At 38.9% G+C, this 20,876-nt stretch overlaps 1 protein-coding gene across 1 annotated transcript in view; it reads left to right on the top strand.

Annotated features, from left to right (window-relative positions):
• Positions 1–20,876, top strand: part of ARGLU1 (arginine and glutamate rich 1) — a 26,447-nt gene that overhangs the window by 1,224 nt on the left and 4,347 nt on the right. The window contains exons 2-3 of the mRNA XM_006159634.1: positions 8,833–9,058; positions 11,356–11,439. Of these exons, the coding sequence (XP_006159696.1) occupies positions 8,833–9,058; positions 11,356–11,439 (310 nt within the window). The remainder of the gene's footprint in view (positions 1–8,832; positions 9,059–11,355; positions 11,440–20,876) is intronic.

Here is a 20,876-nt window from a genome sequence, read left to right as displayed (position 1 = left end):
GGAAATTTAGAGTCACAGTAGTTACGTAGAATCACGTGTTTCTGGAAGAAGTAACGAAAAAATGGGGATAAATCGCAAGTGAAATGAACTTTTAGTTTTAAAATATTGTGCTCCATCTTTAAGATCATGATATTCTGATGCTGTGGGTATTCAAGTCCTAAAACCCACATTGAAAAGTAGAATTAAGCAGATGTGCCAATTTCCCACGTAAGCAGTCTTCTGTGTTCAGTTTTTTGGTGATGTTTAGAAAATGCTCATGAGGCAGGAATATTAGAGTTTTTAATGTTACTAAACCAGCTGTGTGTGTACTGAGTTGTCTGGGAGTTTCGAATTGTTCTGCATTTGGATTTGTGTAGAATTTTCAGCACAGGTTCTGAAAGTGATGTAGAGACTGGGACACAGCATAACGTTACAGAGGAAGCAGTGTCTGGAGCTGTTTGCTTCCACGTTGCACGGCTCTCACTTTTCCTGTATGTAGAACCGCCTGTGACATACATGCAAAGTTCTAGTAAATTGTTAGCAGTAAACTTGATTAGGTAGTATCTTCTTTTTGTTTGGAACAAGGCATTTAGCTATAAAGATAGAGATTTCAAAGACTATCAATAGGCGAACATGAAAAATTGCCCAAGACATCTGGGAGATCATTTTTCCATGTGAAAACCAAGGATATCTCCAAAGAATAATAGTATCTCTTTCACCAGAAAAATAAGATTCCTAGGAAAAGTGAAAGGACACTTGGCATGTAAAGAATGATTAGAATGGGACCAGCAGTTGGTGAAATGGCTATGTTGCTGGACTCCCATGTATTTGACCACGGTTCCGGTGCCAGACTCGGTCACTTAAACTCATGCCTGGCGCATGTGCCTGCATGCCCAAGATCCTGAGAGGAGAATGGAGAAGGGATTGCAGCGTTCTTGCTCTTTGTCTCTCTCTGTCTTTCTGGCGAGCGCACAGGCCCTATAGTAAGAACCTCTCCCCCCCCCAAGAAAAAATGATTAGAAGAATTTAGTGACCTACACATGGACAGTGTAGAAATCCAGGGATGAGATGATGGGAAATAAAACAGCTGTATGATTCTAGATTGAGAGAAGCAGGGAACTGCCTTTAGCATTTTTGAGGGGGAAGGGTATGGCCAGCAGCTACCTGTACACAACATTCCTGTTAATGTAATAATAAGCACTCTAATGTGGTCTAATGTCTTGGATGTAATATAAACAATGTTTATTTAGACTGGGCATTGAAATCTTGGGAATGGGGGAAAGTAACTGTCTAACTGAAAATCTCTATAGAGTAGGTTATTCATTCAACTCATGTTTATTGTGCATTTAGTAAGTGCCAGAAACTGTGTGTGGTGCTGTCATTGAATCCTTTAGTGTAGATGGAATGACCCAGGGAGTGTGTGGCAAGAAAAGAGCAGTCAGTTCAAAGAACTAAAAGAATGTCTATTTAGAGTAAGGTAGAAGAAGAAAAAAGCCCATGATGGAAACGGGTAAGATACACAGAATGCATAATACCAAGTGTACTTTGAAGAAGTCTAGGATTAGATGGAAAGACGGTTAAATAAGAATTATCTGTTGAGTTTAACCAATTAGGAAATCTGTGGTAAGATTGAAAATCAGGTTGCTTTGCCACTTACAATTCTTTTTCTTTCTTTCTTAGTTTATTTCTGAGAAGAGTGTTCTTGTACCACTTGAGAGGTTGGGGTTAGGTAGGCTCCCCCAGCAGAGTCTTGTCACCCTATGATCTCCTTCCCCTAGCCCTCTAGTTAATCAGGATTGTGGTGCACCTTTCGTTTTCAGGGGATCTGAACCTTTGTTCAGCTATGTGGTTTACAGGGCTGTAAGTTGTCTCCAAGCCTGGGTCACCACTTATAATTCTGAGACCTTGAATCAGTTCACCTTCTCCTAACTTGTTCTGTGAAATGGAAATACCTGTGTTACTTAGGATTAGAGGAAGTATATTGAAAATACATAGACTGTGCTTGGCATATAATGGGCCTCAGTAAATAATGTTATTTAATATAACTTACATAGCAGCAGCCCAACTGAACCTGGTGAATTTAAGAAGTGATCTTACAAGTAATAATCTTAATGCATTTAAAAAAATTAATTTTTTTTTTGGAGAGGTTTTCGCTATAGGGCACGTGCGCTCGCCAGACAGACAGAGACATAGAGACAGAAAGCGAGAAATTACCCCCTGGGGGGATGGTCACGCAGCAATCCCTTCTCCTCCATTCTCCTCTCGGGATCTTGGGCATGCACGCACACACGCCCGGCATGAGTTTTAAGTCACCGGGTCCAGGAAGCGACTACGTGGGAATTCAGCGACATAGCCATTATGCTAACTGCTGGTTCCCAAAAAGATTAATCTTAAGTTTTAAAAATTCTCATTTTTAAATAGCTAATTCACACAGCTCAAAATTCATTTCACAAGATCATCTGTACCTCTGTCCTAGCCATTCAATGTGGTTCACTCCTGCCCTTCCTCTACATGAACATTACCATTTTCTTTGTTTTCTTTAGAGATGAAATATGCATGTTTTATTAGTGGTTGGGGTGGGGGGGAACAAAACAGGTAAAACTAACTTGCAACCAATCAGGAAAATGTTAATGGTAACTTACCCAGCCTGCCATATCTCAGTAAAGATGTCCTTAGCATTTACGAGCTTGGCAGATTAAGGGCTTTCTAAATTTGAGCATCTAAAGTAAGCTGGGACCTGTAAGAGTAATTCTTAGACTTAAAGAATACTTGGAGAGCTCGTGTGAGAACAAGGAAGAGCTTTTATGAGCAAATTCAGTATATGGAGCTACATACTTTGGGAGATCAGAGCGTTTAAGACAACAAGAGAGCATAAGACCTAGCTGATGCCACAAGCACTTTCTAAAAAAAATTTGTAAGGTTTTTACCATAGGACATGTGCACTTTCCAGGTAAAAGACAGAGAGGGAAAGTAAAAAGTCACCCTGCTTATGGTGTTGGGGGTGGATGGCCACTTCACAGTCCCTTCTCCATTCTCCTCCTAGGGTTTTGGGCACACAAGCACATTCACCTAGCTTGATTTTCAAGCCACCAGATCAGGGAGGTGACTGCAGTTGGCCATGTAGGAGTCCAGCACCTCAACCGCCACTCTAACTCCTGGCCCCTGTAAATTGTTTTCAGTCATTTTGGTGGTTAAATCTTTGTAGATGTCTGTGCCTCTCAACATTTGTCTTGTAGAAACAGTGCAGGGTAATAATAGTGCTTAAGATCACTAGCTTTGAAGTCTTTCTGGATTCAGAGTCACAGTTCAGCAATAGCCAATGAGCTTGCCAGAAACTTAAACTCCTTGGCCTTAGTTTCCTGATTAAAAATGAGGATATTGGCCCAGCCACAATGGCACAGGAAGTGGGGTACTGCTGCACAGTGCTGAAGTCATACGGGAAGGCCTTGGGTTCAGTTCTTGGTCAAGCTGAACATGCCAGGCCCAATCCTGTCTAGCTGGGGCTCTGGGGAGACTGGGTCATTGTTGCCTTACAAGACTCCTTTGGAAATCCTGTCTCACTTCTTTGACTCTCTTAAACAGCATGAAATACATAAGCGAATAAACAATTTTTCGAGGGTATTAATACTCACTTCATAGAATAATTGTGAGATTTACATGATGACATGGTATATAAGCTCTTGGCGTGGTATTTCATACCTATTAACTACTAAGTAAATATTGTGCTGATAATTGATTTCCTAGATGTAAACTTCTCAGGTTGAGTTCACACATTTTAAAGATTTATTAAAATAATAGTATCAGTTGCTTTGTACCAATTCATGCTCTCATTTAACAGTGCTAAAATACTACACCCTCTTTGCTTTGTTGTTTTCCCAAGTTTTTATTTTTAAAATTTTGTCAGAAGGCCTGTGTGCTCTCTCACTAGAGACAGACAGACAGCATGTCTGTGTGCATGTGCCTGTGTGCGTGCATTCGCGCACACACACACACACACACACACACCCTCTCTCCATGAGTGTAGCCATACTGCAATCCTCTTTCCTCCCTTGCTCCCTCTCTTCAGGATTCTAGGCATACATGCACAAGTGCCTGGTGTGTTTTTCAAGCAGGTGGGTCCGGGACTTGAAACAAGAAATTGGCTGTGTGGGATCCAGCCACCTTAACTATTGTGCCACAGGCTGACCTCTCAGGATTTTTTAAAATGTATTTCATTCATGTGAGAGAGTGGAGAAGTAAGCCACTACAAGGTCTGTCGTGTCTGGATCCCTTTCCCTAGCCTTCCAGCTCAACAGGACCAACCTTGGGCATGTGCACACCCTGGAGTGTTTCAGATCAGCAGGGTTGGGTTGGCCATGTGACTTTCAGCACTGGGGTTCAGTACACTACTCACTGGACCACAGAAGCTGGATCTTGTTTTTGTTTTAATAATTAACATATTAAAGTTGATTATGACTAGCAGTTTTTAAATATTTGAGAGAATGAAAAAAATGGAGACCTAGTTTTATACCATTTTCATTGAAAACTTGAAGATTTTGATTACCCTTCATCAGTAGCAGATGATGATGGCAAGAGAGTGAATTCTCCAGAAGAGCAGAAGGAAGTGTAGACAAAAAAGAGCTTCACTTGGGGCCAGCAGGTGGCTTGATGGTTAAGGCACTGGACACTCCCACATGGCCAACCATGGTTTGAGTCCTGGATCTAGTGGCTTGCTTTCTCACTTTCTCACCTCCCTCTTTATCTCTCTCTGGTCAGATTAAAACGAATGAACAAATAAATAAGATTAAATGAATGCATCTTTTAAAAAAAGTACTTAAAGAGCTTCACTTGGGGAGGGAGGCTGTGACAACTATGGCAAAAGTTTATAAGTATTATAAGTATTAGATGTTAGGCGATAGATTTTTTTGTAAGACAGTAAAGATCAAAAGTGTTTTATGTGTATGTATTTTCCTGTCAGAGTTGCAGTGTGTCTTATAGGAGTCGGCCTAATAGCAGCCTTCTCATGATAAATTTACCATCAGTAAAGGTGAACTTACGCTTAAATCATTTGTATGTGTGCCCATTGGTTTTCTAAATTTAGTGTAGATGGGAAGGGGATAAAGTAATACTGAACTTTAACTTTTTTCAGCACTGCTTCTAAATACTGACTTTACATTTTTTGATTACTAACGTAGCATTTTTAATCTTAATAGGAATACCATCAAGAATGATATTTTTGCTAATTCTTAGAGGAGAATAGTTCTGCTGTGGTAGCCTGACCTTAACCATCTTCACACAGGACACATCAGCAAAGCTTAATTGCGGTCATGGTGGGATGCCCTGCAGTTCCTCCAGGAGCTAACAGAGATAAGCAGCCTTGTGAGAACCTGCACTAGGCCATTTCTCATTCTCCACTGTTTCAGTTGAGAATGGGACTTTCCACTTGCCTCCCCTCTGGGCTATAAAGCAAGCAAGCTCCGGTCAGAATTGACGCCTTAGTACCAGAGCAACCTGCCACCAGGCATGCCAGTACTGCCTGTCATTTGGCCCCTCTGGTTTGTGTGATCAGTAGGAGCAGAAACACAAAGCTTGTACCGTGCTAATTTGGCTTTTGCCGTGAGTAATAATTTATTTGGCTTTTTTTTTTTCCTTACCGAGCAAATCTGAGGAAGTGTGGCTCTGTTAGCCATTGTGCTAGAGACAGCTTGGCTGCCTGATGAAAGCTAAATATGTATCAGGTCTCTTCCATCTTCACTAATTTCCTAAGTTGGCAACTTTTTTATTGATGAGCCTACCTAGTGCCTATCCTATTCTTTTCTTTCCTTTTCACTTCTGTGAAAGTCTTAATTGGAACTGTTTTGCATTGTCCTTTTTGAATTGCTCTCTGATCTACGTAGCATTGATAGTTAAGAGTTGCATTGTATAATTTTTGAAATTTTAAATATTGTTCCTTCTTAGGCTTCTCTGCATTTACTCATTTCTTAAGAACCAAGTAGCAAAACAGTATGTATTTGGATATTTTTAGTCTATTATGAAAAGTTTGTAAAAGGTAGCACATTACTATTCTTAAATACAACAGCACTTGTCAGCTGTTTACTTTTTTCATCTTTTATTTTCTCTTTGGATGAAGTACAGAAACATTTTATATTGAAATGTAGTTTGATTTCCAATGACATGCTGATTTCCTAGGGTTTCTACTCTGTTACTGAGCAGCTATAGATAAAGCCTTATTGAAACTACCATAATATTGTATTTGATTGGAAGGTAAAAAGGAAAAGGAACATAGTTGTTAGTTCTAGGCTTTTATATCCTTTCTTCTTCTTTTTTTTTCCCTCCTTTCTAGAGGATGTATGTATTCAGAGGAGAAAGTATCTCGTCCCCATGGGGAACAGTTTCGCTGCAATTTCTTCTCCCTGCTTTCGCAATTTTAGGCACACACTTGGGACCCTTGGCATGTTTTTCAAGCTGTCTTGTCTGGGACTTGGACTACATTGTTGACAATGTGGGATCCAGCCACCTTCACCACCAGGCCACTGAACTTTCCCTCCACTCTTTTTTAAATTTAGTTTTGGGAAGAAAGTACTTACAAAATATGCAGCAGGGTTCCCAGAGTGGGGGTTGTAACTATCTAGGGTAATTAAGCTTTCTTAAGTACCTACTGTCTTTTCTACAGACAAACTTAGAGGATAAATGTAGAAACTAAAAACCAGTCAGAAGGTTACAGGTATATATTCATGTTAGTATGATATCACTGTGAATAAGTAGAAGAAATTGAAAGCCCTTGGGTAAGACAATTCTTACCCAAGAATAGAACTGAGTTGAATTAGATTGGAATGTTTAAAGGGCACATAGAAACTGTACTGTCTTTACTGAAGAGTACCTGACTGTCTCATATATATGTAGTCAAATGCTCGTCAAAAGATATTCAAAGGTTGCAGGTTTTACTTAATTCTGTAAGTTGTAAGAAAGCTGAAGCATTAATAAACTGGCCTGTTAGGACTTAAATACTATACAAAAGCCTCTGAATTCATTCATTCAATACAAATTACTGTCTTAGAGTGCTGTTCAGTAAAAGTATAATGTGAGCAACATGCACAATTTAAAATTTTCTAGGTGCCACATTTAAAAAGAAACCAGTAAAATTAATTTTATTGTATTCTGAGTATCTAGAATATTCCAATTTTAACGTATAATCACATATTTATGAGATCTTTTATAGTCTTCTTCTTTATATAAGCCGCAATTCAGAGTAGAATTGGTGCTACCGTTGGCTATCACCGGTGTGGAATAGACGGCCAGCAGGTGTGGTTGTTGAAGGGCTGACTCATGTGGCTGGAGGGGGCTGAGATCCAGACCCGGAGGCTTGTTGAAACTCAATGCCGGTGCATCCGTGCAGGCAGGATCCTAAGTGGAGACTAGAAGAGAGAGAGCATTGTGCAGTGTGACCATACCCCCTGGGGGGAGGGGATTACTCACTTTCTGTCTCTGTCACTCTGTGCCTCCAGTGAGCACACCTACTCTATAGCAAAAAAATCTTTAAAAAAAAAAAAAGGTTTCCATGATAGTGTACTACCTTGCTAAATGTCATTATTTCTAGCACAGAATTTTATTTTAAGCATATAAATTTGTTTATAATATCAAAATGGGATGAGAATAATTCAATAGTAGTATCATGCTTTGTTGAACTTTTTCTTACAACAGATACACACTTCTACCTTTTTACTCTCCAATCTTGGGCGCATTTAGCTGAAAATCAGTTAACAAAAGAAAAGACACAAGAAAGGATCTAAAGTTTAGAACCTTACTTGGTCTAGGTTTTTAATACAGCTGCGTGCTGCTATTGGTTTAGCAGTGTGTCAGTGTTTATTCTGTCTTTACTTAGGGGAGGGGGAAATGAATCAGTCTGAATTCCCTGCTACATAAAAGTTTCTCCTGACTCCTGTAGCCCAATCCTTAGACTGAATTGATTGGCAAATTACTAAATCCATTTATTTCAATAACTTGTTTCATTATAATACTGATAACAAAAGTAGATTGCCTGTTTCAAATTTACTGTACATTTCCTAAGTTAAAGCTAATGAATTAATAAGCTTTTTGTATATACCAGTCTTAATGTAATAGACGGGATGAACAATTTTATGGTTGTTTTGTTGTTATTATTACTACTTTTTTTTTTGGAGAGGTTTTCGCTATAGGGCGTGTGCGCTCGCCAGACAGACAGAGAGAGACATAGAGACAGAAGGCGAGAAATCACCCCCCCAGGGGGGATGGTCACGCCGCAATCCCTTCTCCATTCTCCTCTCGGGATCTTGGGCACGCACGCACACATGCCCGGCGTGAATTTTAAGCCACCGGGTCTGGAACTCAAACCGTGGTCGACTACTTGGGAGTCCAGCGACATAACCATTACGCTAACTGCTGGTTCCCTTATTATTACTACTTTTTAAAGGAAATTTTTTCTTAAGGTATGTGCCCTTGCTTGGAGAGACCCAGACAATGAGAGGGAAAGTGAGAAATCACCTCCCCTCCCCCCTTCCCCACCGCCCTGCACCCCTGGTGGGGCGCTGGCCTTGCAGCAATCCCTTTTCCTCCTTTCTCTTCTCATGCCCAGAGTGTTTCAAACTGCTGAGTCCAGGACTCGAACTGCAGTCAGCCACATGGGAGTTCAGTGACTTAACTACTACACCATGTGCTGACAACCAGTTTTATGTTTAATTAATGTATCGCTTAATATCTTGGTATTTATCATATCTTTAAATGTGACATTAAAGCAAAATCGAAAAACATTGAGTAAAATCAGGCTCAGTGGTTTGATACTTAGCTTCTTAGGAGCGTTTTCATACTAAGTCACTCTTTTCCCACTTTGTTTGTTAGTCGACAGCAGGAAATAGAAGAAAAACTCATCGAGGAAGAAACAGCACGAAGAGTGGAAGAATTGGTGGCAAAAAGGGTAGAGGAAGAACTGGAGAAAAGAAAGGATGAAATTGAACGGGAAGTTCTCCGCAGGGTGGAGGAAGCCAAGCGCATCATGGAAAAGCAGTTGCTCGAAGAACTCGAGCGACAGAGACAAGCTGAGCTTGCCGCACAAAAAGCTAGAGAGGTAACGCTCGGTCGTTTGGAAAGTAGAGACAGTCCATGGCAAAACTTTCAGTGTCGGGTTGTGCCTCCTGCTCAGTTCAGAAAGAGATGGAATACAGACTATCTAATTCCTTTCTCATCTAAACTCACATTGCTGCGAAAGTTAATTTTTTAGCCTATTCAGAAGTGCTGACTGATACTTCAAAGTTACTTTCATAAAACATATTCAAGGATACTTTCTGATTTAATGGAACTGGCTCACATATTTGAGAAGTGTTTGAAACTTTTGCCATGGCTGCAGGACTTACATTCTTTTTTGGGAGGGTGTGGGGAGACAGGGAGTGGTAAAAGGAAAAAGGTTGAAAATCCACCTGTGGTTGCACATTCTTTTCTGTTTATTTACTCTGTTACCTAGACTGTGAGAGGCTCTTTGCCTTCAGTCAGATTAAAAAGAGCAGGGCCTAACATTGAGTGACAGTACCTGCTTTTGATAAATAGGTTTTCTCACTCTTTTTTTTCCTTCTTATTCCTCACCCCTTCCCCAAATCCTGCTTCAACACAATGGACTAATTCTAGCATTCTGATCATAGACCCTCCATTTTTCTAATGTGTTTAAAGCAATCTTTTTAGGAAAAATGTCCAGATTATTCATTCACTTTTTTAGTATCTACTAACAACTCCTTTTTTTCTCTAGAGAGTTATGAAGGAACAGGTTGTCCTTGTCTGGAGTCAAGCTAAACACATGATTTGTTTTATCAGCAGCTGGAGCAGAAGTTGAAAATGTCTTTCTGTGAGACAGTAATTTGCTACTGAAGCTTTATGGCTTGTTTGCACTGATTACTCCAGGATCCTAAAACTTGGTGAAAGTCACTGAAACACTCAAGCCAAATTACCTTAGAGCACTGAGTGTCCAGTTTAAGTTTGCATAATGACTATGAATCCCATTGATGTGTGACATAGGAAATCTGTAGTTATGTTTTCTTGAACTATTTGGCTCAAAATATATGACTTACTGTCATTTTTCTTTTTGGTGTTACAGTGGACAAGTTGATATCTTATTAAATCTCTTTGTTTTCCAGTAAACTTAGTTTTTAAAATGCATTTTCCCTTGTCCTGTCTAACTAGATAAACATGTCTACATTTACAGTGGATTTCACAGACTGTAAATCGAATGTATGAAATTTTTATTTATGTCAGTGCTTTTAATAATGAAGATATTTTGGAGTAATGGTGCTGTCTTGTAGCGAGTTATTAATCATAGTAAGATTTTTTTCTCTTCGTTTGCTTTTCGTTTCATATTAACAGTTTTTTTTTGTTGTTATTTTTTTTAACACGGACACAACCCTCTGACAGTCTTTCCAAATATTAAAATTATTTGAATTTGTATGCTGTGATCTGAACACTGCCCAAACCATCAAGCAATCCTTCATATAGTTTGCATTATAAAATCTCATTAAATTCTCCAAGAAAAAAGAAATTACAGAATTTTATTTCCTGACCATGCATCCCCTGGATTCCTGAATTTCAGATCAGACTGTAGATGACAGTATAAGCTGCCTTTAGAAATTGTCAACATCTGAATGTTAAGTCCATTTTCCCCATGGAAGAAGCCCTTAGTTCCATGAAGTATGGATTACCATTTGTATTTTTCACTAACAGTAAATGTATTTTTCTTATTAATTGTTTGCCTTAGGAATGATGAATTACATTTTTTGTTCCTTCTTACCATAAACATCTGCATTCCTCAGCTCAGCCTTCCTTGTATGTTGTTTCTTTATAAATGGTTGAGCTGCCGATGCAGGTATTGCCAAGCTAACAGTACAAATCATTTTAAAGAGGAAGCTGGCGCGTATGGCAGCCGAGGAGCACACTCTGCAGGACACTGGACAAGACAGTAAATATTCAACTTTTAATGCTGATTAAAGGAGTATAGGTAAAGAATACGTAGGTATACATAATTGGTGAGACAAATATTCACTTTATTTATATTTTATATATTATTTTTTTAATTTGGTAAATATCCAGTTTTGTAGTTGTCCTTGTTGATTTGTGTGATATTAAAGTATTAGTAATAATTGCCAGGAGACTATCATTAGGGAGGGTTTAGTCGGTTGCTGTTTGGACTGGGAGGGATGATTTGAATTTAGTGCTAGAGACCATTTTTAGTGGCTGCACAGTTTATCGTTTGTCAGACAGAAAGTAGCTGTAAAGCTACACTGTAAGTCAGATCAAAAAAGTGCAGAGGAAGATTAGTGAATATTTACCAGTAACGATAAACATTTTATTTTTTCTAACATCTTAACATGTCCTCCCCTTTAGGAGGAAGAACGTGCAAAACGTGAGGAGCTAGAGCGAATACTGGAAGAGAATAACCGAAAAATTGCAGAAGCACAAGCCAAATTGGTAAGTACAAAGTGTGAGAAGTATTTGTATTAGCCTTATTATTATTAATTTATTTTTCAAATTTCGTGGAATGAGTTTGTACTCTCTAGCTTGACTTTTTTCAGGGCTCTCTATGTCTATTTTGTGTCCACTGTTTTAAAGGATTTGAGGCAAGAGTAGAAATAGTTGTCAAGGTTTTTCTCTCTAATCTGGAGAAAAACTTGAAATTTGAAAGGGTTTAAAACAGGCTGCCTAGGGAAATTGTACTATCCCTTAGCCCCAGCTTTTTCTATGCTGACCTCATTCACATTTCTTTTGTGTCTAAAACACTAATAACAACAACAGGTTGTAGGTATTTAAACTATCTAATATGCAACATTTCACCTTGCAAGAGTATTTATGGAGAGAGAGGGAAAGTGCCCCAGTGTAATAAGTTCTATTTCCTAGCCATGCTTTATAATGTAACAAGAAATACAGAAACTTAAACAATTGTATGGCAGAGATGTAAAAGGTAATATAGTGCAGCTTCCAAATTATTTTGATAAAGGAAGCCAGTTTATAAATATTTAGGTAGTTTTTTCCTTAAATAAGAAAAATTAATTCATATCGCTTACTTTTCTGTACAGTTCTACTTTGTAGTACTTACCTGTTTTTATTTTTAATTAGCATTTTTTTAAATTGAGTACAATTTTTGGTGTCTTTAAGAGTGCAAATATTTTTTGAAGCAATTTCAGTACAAGAAAGAAGAAAGCTAGACTTAAAGGGCTGTGGGAAGTAAAAAAATCCAAAACACAGTGAGGACAGTCAGGTATTATAAAGCGTACAGTTTTCCTCATGTAGGTGGTGTACAGGAAAACCCCTCCAAGTGAGAGTATAAACAGAGATGACAGGAAATTTACTTAGGATGGGGTGGCGGTATCAGTTACACTTAGTACCCAGGAATGAGGATGTGACCCAGCAGAGACTATTCGTTTTACAGAGAGATCTAAAAAGGTATGTCCTGTTGGAAATGTGCTGAGAAAAATAGAGCTGGGCAATGTATTTGCTGATGAGTCCTATATAGTTGACCAGAGGGGAAAAGCAAGTTGAGAGTTCCAGTTCAGTAGTACACAGAAGTGAACCAAAGAAGGTCTAGACTGGTCTAATTAGTAACAGTGGGTCCCATTGAGACAAGTGGTGAAGAAGGACCACGTGTAATGATGTCTCAAGTAAGAGACGGTACTGAAAATACCTTGGTAACATAGCATAGTGAAGTGATGGATTCTTGGTAAACCAGCTTGGTTATTGTGATGGCTGTAATCCTGCTTTCCCGGTATAGCAGTGAAAGACCTTAACATCTTCTTTAGTAGAAAGAGCAGTATGAGTATGAGACAGATGAGTCATTATAGGATAAATGAGTATATGCTTCTAAGTATGTTTTATAGTGCTTTCTTACTGATTATCTGAAGGAGAGCTTCTCAGTGCAGGTCGGAGGAAGTCGTAGGAAAAGAGTAAGTGTTAATTTGAGTTTCAAAGATTGAACTCAGGGTAAATGGAATCTAGTTTGTGAGAAATGTACATGACAGAAAAGAGGTGGAATAGATACTAATTAAAATACTGAAATAAAATTACCAGGCAAGTGAAAGTAGGATTAACTTAGGACATGATAAAAGGAATGGCTGTTTACAGTCAGTTCAGTTTGTGGGTGGCCTGAGAACTCCTCAGTTAGGTATGCCCTGCTAAGATCTTCACTCTCTTTGACCTTGCAAGGAACATCTTGGCCTCTTTATATCCTTCTAACAAGCCTCTTTATTAACCCACATATGAAAACAGAATTTTCTGAGCAGTAGTACTGGGAAAAGATTTGTCAGCATATTCTAGAGCGGCACTTCCAAGCAGTAGTAAATGGACAGTTTTTGTTTTTCAGTTCCAGTTCATCCCAGACCTTGACTTTTTCAAGATACAGTGAAATGAGGTCAAGTTGTTAGAAAAGGTTTCAAAGTGCTTATTCTTGGTTTCAACTTGTAGAACAGGTATGGTACTAGTCTGGGTTATACTCTACTAACCAACACTGTTCCCAGAGCTCACTGATTTAGGTTTGCTCTGATTGGTGGTAGGGAGTGACACTGTTTGGCTTGTTGTCAGTACATTGCAGTGAATTAACACAGATTATTACTGTGTTTAGTGAAGTTGGAAATACAGGAAATTATTGGAAAATGTATTGAAAATCACATTAAAATATTAAGTCTTGGGACCAGCAGATGGTGTAATGGTTATGCTATTAGACTTCCACATAGTTGACCATGATTTGAGTCCCTGGCCTGGCAGCTTAAAAGTTGTGGCGGGCACATGTGCATGCATGCCCAAAATCCTGAGAGGAAAATGGAAGAGAAGGGATTGCAGCATGGCTGCCACCCCCCCACCCCCATGATTTCTCGTTTCCTTCCTGTCTCTGTCTGTCTGGCACATGCGTACACCCTATAGCAACAATCTCTCAAAACAAGTCTTGGAGAAAGGAAAGGGGAGAGGTAATAGAATGTGATAGATAGCATGGGTCTTTCCTAGGTACATCTTCAGTGGTAGATTATCTTGTTCAGCAGTTGTGCTTGCTTCACGACATAATATAATAAATATGCTTGAAATGTGCTGAGTTCATTGTTTTGTGTGCTCTTGGTATATGAAACAAAAAGAACAGGAAGGAAGCACTCTAGGTTCTAGAAAGTAAAGGAAGAAGAAAGATAGCCAAATGTATTTATTGAAATCCATAGTGAGAAAAGCATTTTGATGGAAAAGTAGATAAGGCATTGAGATATCCTAACTAATTGTATGTATTAAAATTGTGGCGATGCCCCACCTCTAAGAAAAGTTAATTTATTGATATAATGATGGAAATATTTGGTAAGTATATATGGATGATGTGAGATGATTGACATAATTGTGCTGGAGTGATAATTGTGCTGGAGTGGCCTGGTAAGCCTTCATAGAAGTCCCCGAGCTGAGCCTTAATGGATAGTTAGAAACTGAATGAGGAGGTAGACTAGAGGAAGTGAAGCAGGGCATAGGTCTTTTGAGAAGTAGAGTAGAACAAAGGCAAGAGTTTAAAGAATCTGCTTTTGTTGTTAGCTTTTGCTGTAGGGCACATGCACTTGTCAGACACAGAGAGAAGGATGGCCAGCTGCAATCTGTCTGCTCCATTCTCCTCTTGGGATTCGAACAGTGGGAAAAGCAATAAGTAGTAGTTGTATCAATACATAGTGCTAGTAACCATAGAAAACCAACCTTATGTGTTAAGAAGTTTGTGTGGGAAGCATTGTGTGGTACAAGATTTCAAAAGCAGATTAGAAAAAAGAAAGAACACTGAAAGGGGCAGGGTTAGGAGATTTCTTAATATTGTAACTGAAAAAAAAACACAATACTTTCTTACAAATCAGTGAAGAGGATTAAAAAAATATGAGAAATATAGAAGAGATTATTCATCCCAACTAGAATGAAAGTAACTATAATAAATTCATAAAAACATATCATGGCCTCAGTTGGGAAACAAAGCAGTGCTCCTGTCTTTTCCTTTTTCTCTAATATCAAATTCCAAATTCAAAAAGCCCTTTTTCTTTCCTAAAATGTTTCATGTTAGCAAGGGTATGGTGTGAAGACGTCCCCTTTATATGATGACTGGGACTTTGAGTAGGCATGAAAATTTCAAATAACTGACAGTAAATACCAAAAACATTCATTCTGCCTCTAAGAATTTATCTCATGATATTGAATCACACACGAGTAAATATATACACACAGATATTCTTCTTGGTTTATTTAACATAGTGAAAATTATCCAGGTTATTAGATAAATTATAATAGTACTGTGCATTTTTCTGCAGTCAAGCATATTTGATAATATAGAGGGAATACAAAGTCAGAGATAGCTAAATGTAAAGCTTGCATACAGTATGATCCCGTTGCCTTAGAAAAAGTATACTTCTGTGTTTTAAAAGACAGTAATTTGAGGATAGTAAATATAAGCTTTGGACCTAACTTTTAATTAGATTCTTGTGACAGAAGTTGAGCCCAGTAATGACTAAATTAACAAATATGTTCGTTTAGCTGAATGAACATATATACAAAAATCATGAAGTACCCTGTTCTATAGGTAGATTTTTGCTCGTTTGAATTCTAAGTTATGTATCCAAATATTATTTTGACCATAGGAGACAAAAAGTATTAACCAATATACATACTTGATTTATAAAATCAAACAAGAATTAATCCAAATATGATTTGACTTGGCTTTTTGACAGATTTTGGTCCCTTATTCTTGAGTTACTCTCATAGCACATAACCATCTTCAAATATTTGAAGGTTTATTTTAATACAGTGAAGAAGCTTAATTTTCTTTTGCTAAAAGTAGCACTTAAAATTTGTTGAAGTCCTCTTCTCTGCAGTTTTTATAATATACGTAGGAACATTTCTGATACTATTTTGAAATTAAATTAATCTTACCCAGAAATAGAAGCAGACTTTAAAAAGGTGGTAGAAATGGAGGGACCAGCAGTTAGCGTAATGGCTATGTCGCTGGACTCCCATGTAGTCGAACGCGGTTCGCGTCCTGGACCCGGTGACTTAAAACTCACGCTGGGCGTGTGTGCGTGCGTGCCCAAGATCCCGAGAGGAGAATGGAGGAGAAGGGATTGCGGCGTGGCCATCCCCCCTGGGGGGTGATTGCTCTCTCTATGTCTCTCTCTCTCTCTGTCTGGCGAGCGCACACACCCTATCGCAAAAAATCTCTCTCCAAAAAAAAAAAAAAGAGGTAGAAATGGCTATGGATTATATTCTTCCAGGAAGTGTTTCAGTAGAAGGAACAACTTTCAATCAGTCTGCGGTAAGACACAAAAGATTAGAACCTGGTTGTTAAATTGGCAAGTAAACATCCAACTATAGATCAAATTGATAATTTCTAATACAAGTAAAAGTAACATGCTGGTCAGCAGAAGGACACATTAATTTTGACGGGGGATATGTTCTTTTTGATTTTAAAATATGTTCAGATGCACAGACCTTTAATATTGACAAAGTTTTCTCCACCCCTTGCCACGTTTTTGTGCTGTGCCACTATTTACCTCAACAGCTTGGAGGAAGAAATAGTACCCATTTTTAAAACCTGACTATACATGAAATCTGTTCCACATATTTAAATTTAAAATAAACCAGAGCTTACTTTGCAATTAAAAGATTGCTGTAAAAAGATTTCTTAGAAAAAAATGCAAACAAGTTTTTTAATGAGTTTATGTAATTGGCTGAAACATACCACCCCACAAGAAAAGATGTTTTAATTCCTGCAGTCTTGAGTGTTACCTTATTTGACAAAGGGGGTGGAGGAGCTCTGCTGATGGGCTAAGTTAGTTAGTTATGAGGTGTGGAGCTTATCCTGGGCTATCTGGTGGGCCTGGATGGACACAGGTATCACATGTATTGTAAGAGGGGAGTAGAGATTTTATCATACAACTTTGGAAAAGCCAAAGTAAAGACAAGATAGCGACAAGTATTAATGATAAAGGTTGGAGTGATGTGATCAGAAGCCAAGGAATCTTGATGGCCACCAGAAGCTGGGAGGCAAGGGATGGTCCTTCCCCTGAAGCCCCAGCATGGCCATGCTCACACCTTGGATCTCAGCTCAGCGAGACTAATTTGAGACTTCTGGACTCCAGAATAAATGTTGTCATTCGGAGCTGTCTACATTTACAGTAGTAGTTTAACCTAAAAAGGCGGCAAGTGGGGGGATAGTTTGGGAATTGGACTGTGAAGAGAGACAGGAAGAATTTTGAGGCACATGATAGAAGATGCATACATTGCTTTGAAAAAGACTGTTGGCAGAAAAACGGACTTTAAAGGTGTTTCTGGTTAGAGCTCAGAAACAAAGGAAAAAAACAAACCTGTTATTGGAAACTTGAGGAAAAGAGTTTTTTGTAGTATTAGGAAAACCAGCTGAATTCTCTCCTACATGTGGAGCATAGAACTTAGAAGCAGTGAACGTTCATACTGATAGCTGAGAATTCTTAATATTGAAGATACAGCCTGGTTTCTTGCTGTTTATACTAAAATGATAAGAGAGAAATTGAAGGATCAACTGATAAGTATAAAAGGAACCAGCGCTGGATGTTTTGGAGAAATCTTGGTCTTCACTTGCACTGAAAAGAAGGCCAAGGGTATGTCTAGACAACCCTGTGCTAGTGCTGAAGAGGCCGTGCATTTGACTCAGTGGGTGACAAACCCTGCCAGCCTGAGAGGTCTCAAGAGGCAAGGAAAAGATTCTCACGGAGCCCCTGGAGAGAGCCTGCCTCGGCCAAAGCCCAGGTTTAATGTCAACGGTAGCGATTTTGGACTTCCACAATAAAGTTGTGGAGTTTTAATTTTAATTCTGTAGTGTGTGTGCACTCACTAGAGAGAGAGAGAAAGTGAGTAATCACCCCCCTGGGGGATGGCCAGGCTGCAGTCCCTTTTCGTCCAGTCTCTTCTTGGTACTTTGGGCACACACACATCTCCCAAGATTTTTACCCTGTTGGCACTGGGAGACCCAGCAGTCAGCCTTGTGGGATCTAACACCTTTATCTTCACTCTACCCATTGGTCCAGACCTCTATTGTTTTAAGTCATCTAGTTTATGACAGTTTGTTACAGCAGCCATAGGAAATTAAAACAGAAAAAGAACAGGGTTTTAGTTTTAGTTTTTAAAATTGCAACGGGGAGAAGTACCCCCATTGGGGTTTGGTTATGTCACAATCCATTCTCCATTTCTCCATCCTATTAAGATTTGGGGCATTCACACACACATGTTCAGTGTGTCTTTCAAACTGCTAGGGAAGGATTCAAACCACAGTAGTCTGGGTAGAACCCAGGTCCCTTAACTACTACCTACGCTATAGGGCTGGCGCAGGTTGGGCTTTTTTTTTTTTTTTTTTGAAGAATTATTTCATTGAAATTTATTTATTTATTTATTTACTTATTTTAATTTGATCAGAGGGGCTGAGTGAGTGAGTGAGTGAGTGAGGTGAGTGAGAGAACGAAAGAGAGTGAGAAAGCCACCAGGTCTGGGACTTGAAACATGGTTGGCCATGTGGGAGTCCAGCACCCTTAACCACCATGCCACCTGCCGCCCCCGGCCCCGGTTGGGTATTTATAGTAAAGAGCGCATAAGTTGAAATGGCATAGTAATTGGGATAGCTAATAGTGTTTGTTACACATACTCGTTTTAGATACAGAAAAATGAGATACCAAATATAAATGTCAAATGTTTTAATTTGAAATGAAATGGTAGAGAATTCCACGTAAAGGATTTTCGATCAGAGTTAAGAGGCTTGTTTCTGATTAAGATTAAAAACTGATTTAAGACTTAACTCTAATATATTTGGGGCAATCTTAAAAGCTTTCTGGACATAATTCGTGCATTTATTGGTTCGTTTATTTTATCCATGAGTGAGAGATAGCACCCCTGCTACCACAGTCCATCCAGCCATAACCAGCTCTTCCACAGGGAAGTCCTCCAGACATGGACCTGGAAACTTCCCATGTGGGTCTTCTCAACAGAATATCTCGTTTTACTGCTGCACCACTAAGATTTTTGGGGGGAGCGGGGGGAGAGGTTTTTGCTATAGGGCGTGTGCATTTGCCAGAGAGACAGAAAGCAAGAAATCACCCCCCAGGGGAGATGGCCACGCCACAGTCCCTTCTCCATTTTCCTCTTGGGATCTTGGGCACATATGCACACACGCCCAGCGGCGACAGTAATATTTTATAAAATCAAGCACCTCATAGGGTGTATTGTCATTATATAGGGTGGCTTAAAGGACGGAAACTGAAAACAAGCCACAAAGGCCAGTTAAAAGATAGGGGCTTCAGCTGGTGAAGTGGCAGCTACTAAAACCATAGAAGGGAAATTTATAAACTTGGTGAGTGATGGAGTATGCATGTAGAAGGAGGAAAAGGGAAAAATCACTCTATTGTAGGAATGAATCTTTGAAGACTTTCTGGTACACTCATGCCCAAGGTCACTAGGCATTTAAGGGAAACTTAACACATACAAAAGGGAATGAATAAATAAGGTCAAAGAACTGACTCAGAATTTATGGTACAGAAGATTTAAAACCATATCTAGATAGTATTTTTTTTGTGTGTGAAATTTTAAGAGTATGACGTATAAGAGAAAATCCCAAAGTTACTCTATTTGTCTTAGCAGAATTATGAAGCAGCTTCTCCAGAGCTCTGAGGCAGTGATTTTTGTACGTAATATTCCATACCAAGATCAACTGTCAGTCAGTTCTTCTTGAAGCAGTTGTCTTCACTTTAGATAATAAAACTCAGAATTATCTAAGGTTGAAGTTTCAAAGGTGATTTAAAGCTTAAAGGTAGCGAAACGGGAATTTAGGGATTACATGGTGGCATAGTGGTAATGCAACTGGACCCACATGGGAAGTGTCTTGGGTTCCTATCCTGGGACCTCCCTGTATACACGCTAAACTTACATACATGCCTTAGAGTGGGTTCCACTAGGCTAGGGATGGGTCGTGGCACTAGTACCCTGTTGGAGGTGGCTCTCCCTTCTCATGGAAGACATAAATTTAAAGGGGGTGGGATGGGGAATTCATTGAGAAGAAAATGAGGTAGAGGAGTGGGCAGTGGTACCAGTTCTCTTTAGATGGTGGCTAATGGTAGATTTGGCACATTGCATATGCTGAGAAGGTAAAAGAATGAATAAATTGCCATGGGGTGAAAGGGATTTATGTTTTTACCCTTTTATGTTTTCTTTAACATGGTACATGAATGACCTTTTAGAGAAATTTCATAGTGTAATTTGCTAAGGGTCAGAACTAATTATATCAAATGTCTTTTTTAGATATTTTCTTACTCATTGGCCATTGAAAGCAAGATGCATTATATAATTTATAGAAGGGAAGACAGATTAAGGAATTAAAATAACAAGTGTCATACTGAATCAAACTGTATTAGGCAGTTGAAACTGCAGAAATTCACATTTCTGAATGGTGGTATGTTTTCTGATTGTGCTGTTTTTCCTTTCCTATCATTTCCTTAATATTCCTTATATCAAATATTTTCATCTTTGGATTTTTTTAAATTTTCTAAAATTTTATGTATGTATTTGTATCCCTGTCTGTTACAGGGTCAGTTGCTAGAGACCATTTTGGTTAAATTTATACTCCATGTTAGAGGAAAGTGCTTAGAAAAGTAATTTATATAAAATCATTAGGTCCTCTAGGTGAAAGGAGTGAAACAGAGGATACTGGGAAGGGTAAATGGATCCTTTAGCTGTAATGGTACATTTTGTTTATCATTACACCCCAGACAGAACAGAGTCCTGGGTGTAATGCCTAGGAAGAAGGGCCCTCCTTGATGTAGTGGTTCACATAATGCAGATAGTAGCTTTCTGGGGGATGAGCTTAATTAACTGTACAACTACACATGCATTTTCAACCC

Source organism: Tupaia chinensis, unplaced genomic scaffold (assembly GCF_000334495.1).
Source record: "Tupaia chinensis unplaced genomic scaffold, TupChi_1.0 Scaffold000644_1, whole genome shotgun sequence".
In the NCBI taxonomy this organism is placed as follows: domain Eukaryota; kingdom Metazoa; phylum Chordata; class Mammalia; order Scandentia; family Tupaiidae; genus Tupaia; species Tupaia belangeri.
The sequence above is the reverse complement of the archived record's forward strand: the minus strand, read 5'-3'. Positions and strand labels throughout refer to the sequence as shown.